At 40.7% G+C, this 8,120-nt stretch overlaps 1 protein-coding gene across 1 annotated transcript; it reads right to left on the bottom strand.

Annotated features, from left to right (window-relative positions):
- Positions 1-487: 487 nt before the first annotated feature.
- LOC116373385 (ferritin, middle subunit-like) lies at positions 488-2,405 on the bottom strand. The gene is made up of 4 exons (XM_031821926.1): positions 2,051-2,405; positions 1,521-1,667; positions 1,308-1,433; positions 488-846 (listed from the first exon to the last, which is right to left on the bottom strand). The coding sequence occupies exons 1-4, from the start codon at positions 2,150-2,152 to the stop codon at positions 691-693; spliced, it is 531 nt and encodes a 176-aa protein (XP_031677786.1). The 5' UTR covers positions 2,153-2,405; the 3' UTR covers positions 488-690.
- Positions 2,406-8,120: the final 5,715 nt, after the last annotated feature.

The following is an 8,120-nucleotide window of genomic DNA, read 5'->3' as shown; positions in this document are numbered from 1 at the left end:
GAATCATTCCTTTTTTGAGTATTCAGATCATAATTTGCTGTAGGGGAACTATTGGGCATTACCAACTGAAATAAATAATGAGTGACGATATCTCAGTCAGAGCCAAACTTCCCATCACTAGAGAAATGTGCCATAACTGGCTAACGGTTTTGATTGACCTCTAGGCTGTCTAATAAACTTGTGATGCACAGTGTAAAGGTCTACATCAATTGTAGGTAACAATTTCACTCCTACGGAGCTAGAGTTGACAGCTGGGTCCTTAATTGACATGGCACTATTACAAGATACAGTAAAGGACACCCTGTGGTCAGAGGTCACATCCTTTATAAAACTCATGTTTAACTTCTCTTATGACCCTCAGCCACTAGTAGGTCTACAATTGTCAGTATTTATCACTGGTATGAAGACACTCAGTAAAAGAGCAAAGCACCTTAGACTGATACAACATCCATTACTACAGGTCAACACTTAGAAAACAGAAACAAACTTCAGTGATATTTTTTAATTGTTTTACAAGATGCCTTGCCTCCAATACAGTAGTGTTGTGAACAGAAACAATGTCACAGCAGTATTGCAATTCACCAGTTTAACACTCTCCCATCCCTATAAAACCAAAGCCAGTAGGATCCAGCAGAGAAGCCAGGAGTCCTGGTCTGAGGCTGGAGGCCGTAGCCTGGGGATGGAAGTGGTTTAGCTCTGGCCTCCCAGGGTGTGCTTGTCAAACAGGTACTCTGCCATCTTGTTTTTGACAGCATCCATCTTGGTGAGGTTGGTGATGTGGTCACCCAGCTTCTTAATGGCCTCCACCTGCTCATTCAGGTAATGAGTCTCCAGGAAGTCACACAGCTAGAGGGAAAACACAGGTCAGACAAGAGAATGAATACAGACTATTGTAACAGTAACACACAAGAGCCTGGTGGTAATGGCATGTGTAGATAATGAGTTGTCTATTTTTTAACTAGACAAGTCCGTTAACAAACTTATTTACAATGGCATCCTAATGTGGAACAATAGGTTAACTGCCTTGTTCAGGGGCAGAACACATTTTTTACCTTGTCAGCTCTGGGATTCAACCCAGCAAACTTTGTTACTGGCTCAAAGCTCTAACCACTAGACAACCTGCTGCCCTTTATGCATTAGCTGCATCTGTGGACTATTGTGCGCCTGTGAAGAAGCAGGTCACACAATCCTGTGTCATTAGTTATCAGAACTACAACAACCTGATAATCTCCTGGGACAGTACCTGTATTCTATGTGATACATACATGTGATACATACATGGGATGTGCAGTTCCACCATAACTTACATGGGGGTCAACCTTGTCAGAGGCAATCTTGTGCAGGTCCAGCAGGGCCTGGTTCACATTCTTCTCCAGCTGCAGAGCACACTGCATGGCCTCCAGCCCATTGCTCCACTCATCACGTTCTGGCTTCTACACAGGACAGAGTGAACACAAAAGTGATAAACTACATTCTCAATCAGTCTACAATCTAAATGTGTTTGAAGCTCAGGCGCTCACCTTGATGTCCTGGAGTAAAATGCGTCCACCTCTCTTGTTCTGGAAGGAGAGTAGCTTGTCGGCGTGCTCACGCTCCTCGTCGCTGTTCTCCTTGAAGAAATGCGCGAAGCCACGCAGAGCCACATCGTCACGGGAGAAATAGAAAGCCTGGGTGGATAAACAAAACATTGTAGTTAGAAAAAGAAAAAAAACATGACAGCATTCTGTTCTTGTTGTGGCAACTAAGCTTGATGATATAGGGATGAATCAGTCTGTTGTCTACTTGGTAACCTGACTTTTAACCTGTCAATGAGTTGTTACGCGCTCTGACAGAGGTAGGATAGATTCAACTTCATTTGTATGCTATTTCTAACTGGAGGGTCTTAATAGCCTTGCCAAGTAAAACTCAAATGTACTTCACGGAGTTGAGATTCTTGGCTATTAATGGTCTAGGACTACAGAAAAATCAAGTGAAAAAAGCCATTTAGGACCAGGCATAAAAATAATACACAGGTAGATCAACAACACGGTCATCTTAGTAGACTCCTTACCATTGAGGTGTATGTGTAGGAGGCAAACATCTCCAAGTTGATCATCCGGTTGATGGCAGCTTCGCAATCGTGGTGATAGTTCTGGCGGATCTGAGACTCCATCTTGGCAGATTTTCTTTTATATCAAAATGAAAAGTACAAAAATAGAGTTTCTTAAACTATATTGCTATTATAGTTCAACTAAGTGTTATGTTATCAATCCGTAATGTTCTATAATGCGGGACGAAGGCAGAGGAGTTCCGTTCAATCACTGTTGAAGCAAGAACTTCTTCATGCGTCTTCTCAGACTTGTGAACTGGAAGGAGTCTTGTTCGCTCTATTTATTGTTCCAAACGGTATACGACAGTGAAATACACCCTCACAAAGCGTAGCCAATCACCTTTAGAATTTCAACAGGAACTAGGCGGGTCATTTAAAGACCAGCCCACTCATACACATAACCGAGCAAAGATTATTTTTTATATTGACAAGAGAGTCGAGTGACCACTCTATCAATGAAAATACATGTGCTCAACGAATGAAGACAGGGAGATCAGGTGGGACCATTCTAGCCAATAAGAGGGCAAGTACGTGTGTGAACACTATGCACAAATATACTTATTTTTTCTCAAAGTTTCCGGAATACCACATACATCCACATATATCAGTACATTTGTAAAAGCTTAAACATTACGAAACTTCTATTCGATCATAATCCTCAAGTAATTTGAAAGAAAACGGGTTTATCTCACGCGGAAAGATTTTGGGCAGAGTAAATGCTCTCGCCTTGACCTCTTCCTCTTGGACTGTTTAAAAAAAATAATACTTTGTTTATTACAAAGTAACATTCTGTTGGAAACAACTATAGCAGTAGTATCAGCCAAAAGCAATGCTACAGTGCAGGTCTAACTACAGAAGTTATTGTTGAAAAATGTGCGTGTGTTATATCCTTAGAAGAAAATAGAAAGAATTCTAATATTAGGCTCATTTAAAAATAGTCTACTTCTACGTTTGATTTAGGATATAAAAGGAATTGAACTTTGAGACGCAGTTCTGTAAACTTCTGTTTCATTTTCTAAGACCATATGTTTCAATAGCATACCTAGCTTAATTGTTTACCTTTTCCAGAATAGAGCCAAAAGAAAAACTGTATGGTTTATCACACTTTTTTTTAAATATCAGCTCAATTTTCAATATGAGGTATGGGAATATAGTAGTGGACAGAGAAAGAAAGGCTGGCTTTTGTAGAAATGGTATTTGAAGATACACCTTTCGGTTTCAAATTACATATTGAGGTTGACAAATGGTATGTCAGTTGATTACATTAGGCTAGAAATAACTACACAAAATCAGTAGCTACATTCATCTAACCATACATAGGTTATTAAGCTAAAACTGTGAAGTGGAAAACTTTTTACAGCTAATGAAAATCAAAGACGAAAGTAATAACCTTCCTCACAACTTCCCATGACCTGATCTTCCACAACTGTTGACAGGGTGCTTTCAGGGTGCTGGTGTAACAGTATAACTTTAGACCGTCCCCTCGCCCATACCCGGGCGCGAACCAGGGACTCTCTGCACACATCAACAACAGTCACCCAGGAAGCATCGTTACCCATCGCAAGGGGAACTACAACTTCAAGGTCTCAGAGCAAGTGACGTCACCGATTGAAACGCTATTTAGCGCGAAGCACCGCTAACTAAGCTAGCGTTTCACATCCGTTACACTCACCCCCCTTTTGACCTCCTCCTTTTCCGCAGCAACCAGTGATCCGGGTCAACAGCATCAATGTAACAGTATAACCTTAGACCGTCCCCTCGCCCATACCCGGGCGCGAACCAGGGATCCTCTGCACACATCAACAACAGCCACCCACGAATCATCGTCACAGATTAATGTCTTTATCGAAATTACGCATTGCCTCTTAACCGCTCGTCGTCCCCTTATGCCATCATTTGTGATTCTCAATTGTCAGTAGAAACATCTGATTTGGCAAGTCAGCCATACCAGCTATCTGTTTTTTATAAAGGCAATAATTGAGGCTGAATTAACTGTATTGCTACCAGGTGTAGCAGGAGTAAGGTGTTGAGCCTGCTGTTGGAACAGCTTTATGTAGGCCCTAACATTTTGGGCACCGTTATAGTGCAATTAATGTATTGTTTAGTGCTTTGCTGGCATGCAGCTACATGTTTTTTTTTTTTGGGGGGGGGGGAGTTTACCAACATATTTCTCCAATGCCAAATCAGTGTGTCTTGTTTGCAACGAACGGTGCCTGTTAGGAATCTGACTATGGTACTTTCTTTCAAAAGTTAGGCCTACCTTTCCACCCCAGACAGTAGGCCTACCGACGCAGACAAAATGTAAGATTTAACAGACTTCTACTCTTCTTTAACAACAGAAGTTCACAAGGGTTTCCCTAAAAGCTGTCTGGGTTTAAACATATTTTGTACAGAAAGTAAATAGCTTAATCAATCTAAAGGTACAGAATTAGATGACTTCAAAAGCAAATTACATTGTTTGCCTCCTCCACTATAGGAGATTGTAGCTCAGACTCTGAATGTCAAAGAAACTAAACAATGACATTCCCATATGCATCGAAGTCATGTCTTTCCAGGGTATTTTCAAGTTGTTTTTTGCATAAAGCATAACGGACCAGAGTGCTGTTATACATCACTGTATGTAATTGGATCTGTTTTATGGTAGCCATTTTCTTTTTGAAATTTTCTTCAATAAAAGGTAGGCCTGTGTCATACCCTCTCATACCCCCTCTATTCCAGTACTGGTTTTAACTTAGCCTCCCTCCAAGTCAGTGAAGGACTGTTATTTAAAGAGTGCATGGTGGGTGGAGGAATTGAACGACAAATCTATGGATATAGCAGCCTATAGCCTAATTCTGTCTGTCAAACAGGTAGAGCTACCTCTTATTTCTTAATCAGAAAGGAAGAAATAGGCTCCAACACAAAGCCCTCTTGTTGTTAGTAAAGTCTGATTAAATGAAGACGGTTTAAATGAATTATTCCTTCTCCAATTTGCCTATTTTCAGCACTATCAGCTGTCCATTTCCAATTGATTGTGCTGCGATTGCTGCTTCAAGTTTCAGCACCACAATGTAAGTAACTCAAATCTGGATTATTGTGATGTCAATGACTTGGATAAATACATCATGGGCAAGAAACATATTGTTTTTCTTCAAATCAATTACAGTAGTAGCAAGCTATCATAGTTGACCTCCGGTCCTCAAATGCTCTCCTTCTCAAACTGAACAGAACATAGGCCATAGGCTAGTCTATGCGCAAGATATTGCATTTTTTGGACGAGGCCTAATTAAAAATACTTTTCTGAGGAATTCTTTGACTCTCCTCCTGAACTGCCACTGTAGGCCTACACAGCACAGCATTGGTTAGGCAGAAAAAAAAGAAGGTTTTGATCACGAAGGGCAGAGCAGGCCTAAGGGTTGGAATATCCGTTGCAGTGTGTAATGCAGTCTAGTTTTATTTACGCTATCCCAGCAGCTATCTTAGAAATATAACCTTGCTCTGTGCTTCTCCAAGGATGCACTTCGTAGCCGGCAGCCTATAGGCTATGAATCATTTGATTGAGACCACGCTAAATAACCTATAGGCACACTTCATATTTCACGCCCAACAGAGAATTTCAAATTACATGACCCTCCCCTGCACTAGATTTAAAAAATAGTAAACCCTCCTCTTGACTGAAATTGAAAAAGCATGACCCTCCCCTTTTTTCCTCCAGGTACCCACCCTGTACATTTTTATCCATCTCTTAGCATTACAAATTAATCGTACTAACTAAGAATGTTCTTAAGTTAAAGTTATAAACAGAAGTGATAGTAATACTATAAATGATTAACCGTTACAGAACTCTTCTGAAGGGTGACACAGCGTTTTTAGTCTGTACTCTTTCCCCCTCCCCCTCTATTCCTATTTGTCTCACTCCTTCCCACTCTTTCTCCTGTCATAACCTCCCGTTGGTTGTACTACAGTATGGAATGACTCAGGCTCTGCCCTGGCTGTATTTCTGCCTTGTCATTGTGACTCAGCATTCTGGAGACCCAAACAGAGACGGAAGAGGACGCAAAATGTTCACTCCCTCAATGGATCTGTTTCAATGAATGTCAAGGACCATGCAAACCGCTATCGCATTGGTGTCTATGGAGTACCCCACTATCACCGTGACAATGGTGGAAGGAGACTAGGTCTCATGACTGTGGAAACAGACTTGAGCGGTGATGAGTGGGCGAAAACGTCCTGAGACTAGGAAAAAAAGGGAAGAAGTAGAGAACAGTAGTAACATACTCTGTAACTTACTAAGGCATTTTAAACAAATACAAAACAAAAACAAGTTTTATACACTCAATGTATATATACAGTGCCGTACAAAAGTATTTCCCCTTTCTGATTGTCTCTATTTTTGCATATTGTTGATACTGAATGTTATCAGATCTTCACCCAAAACCTAATATAAGATAAAGGGAACATGAGTTTACAAATAACAGAAAAAATTATACTTATTTTTTTTATTTAATTAACCAAGTTACGCAACACCTAATTCCCCTGTTTAACAAAGCAATTTCCCCCTTACAATCAATAACTGGTATTGCCACCTTAAGCTGCAATTACTAAAAACAAATGCCAAATACCATATCGGTCCAAATTATCAGGCAGGTGTGTTATTTAGCAATAAGCATGACAACCTATATTATGGGGTTGCATGGGGTTGCCCATCTACATTTACCCCAGTGTGCTAATCATTAGCTAGATCAGTGGTTCTCAATCCTGGTCCTGGGGACCCAAAGGGGTGCACATTTTAGTTTTTTTTCCCCAAGCACTACACAGCTGATTCAAATCATCAAAGCATTTTGATGAGTTGATCATTTGAATCAGCTGTGTAGTGCTAGGGCAAAAACAAAAATGTGCACCCGTTTGGGTCCCCAGGACTGGGTTTGAGAACCAGTGAGCAAGATCATAAACTCAAAACATTATCTTGTTGCTAGCAACATAGACTATTGCTGACTTGACTGTCCCAAACTTTCCACCGGTACTCAGCCAAGGATGTATATACACTGAATAATGTAGGCCTATCTGTTACAACGGACTCCTGTTACTGCTTACCATGCTATGTTGTTGTCTTTGGTCTCTTTTTATGTAGTGTTGTCTCTCTTGTCGTGAAAGGCCTTTTGCCTTTTGTTAGGCCGTCATTGTAAATAAGAATTTGTTCTTAACCGACTTAGTTAGCCTAGTTAAATAAATAAAGATTAAAAATAAATAAAGCACTTCTCTGCAGCTTTTGACATTATTGATCATAATCTGCTGCTGGAAAAAGCGTAAGTGTTATTGCTTTACATCCCCTGCTATATTGTGGATCTAGAGTTACTTGTCTAACAGAACACAGAGGGTGTTCTTTAATGGAATCCTCTCCAACATAATATAGGAAGAGTCAGGCATTCCCCAGAGCAGCTGTCTAGGCCCCTTACTTTTTCAATCTTTACTCATGACTTGCACTGGTGCTGAGTGAAGCCTGTGTGTCTGTGACTCAACACTACACACATCAGCTACCAGAGCAGGTGAAATCACTGCAACACTTAAGAGCTGCAGTCATTTTCAGACTGGGTGGCAAGAAATAAGTTAGTCCTAAATACATGAATTTCAAAAACTAAAGGCATTGTATTTGGGACATGAAATAAAAACACTAAACCCTGAACCTCAACTAAATCTTGTAATGGATAATGTGGAAATGTAACAAGTTGAGAATAAACTTCTGAAATGGTAAAAGCATATGGATACAACACTAGCTAAGATGGGGATAGATCTGTCCATAATAAAGCACTGCTCTGCCTTAACGCTATCAACAAGGTAGGTTCTACAGGCCCTTGTTTTGTCGCACCTGGACTACTGTCCAGTCATGTGGTCAGGTGCCACAAAAAAGACTTAGGAAAATTACAATTGGCCCAGAACCGGCCTGCACGGCTCACCCTTAAATGTACACAGAGAGCTACAAGACATACCGCCAGGTCTCTTCACAGTTCCCAAGTCCAGGACAGACTATGGGAGGTGCACAGTACTACAGAGA

The sequence above is a fragment of the Oncorhynchus kisutch genome, unplaced genomic scaffold (assembly GCF_002021735.2).
Source record: "Oncorhynchus kisutch isolate 150728-3 unplaced genomic scaffold, Okis_V2 scaffold4033, whole genome shotgun sequence".
Taxonomy (NCBI): Eukaryota; Metazoa; Chordata; class Actinopteri; order Salmoniformes; family Salmonidae; genus Oncorhynchus; species Oncorhynchus kisutch.
The sequence above is the reverse complement of the archived record's forward strand: the minus strand, read 5'-3'. Positions and strand labels throughout refer to the sequence as shown.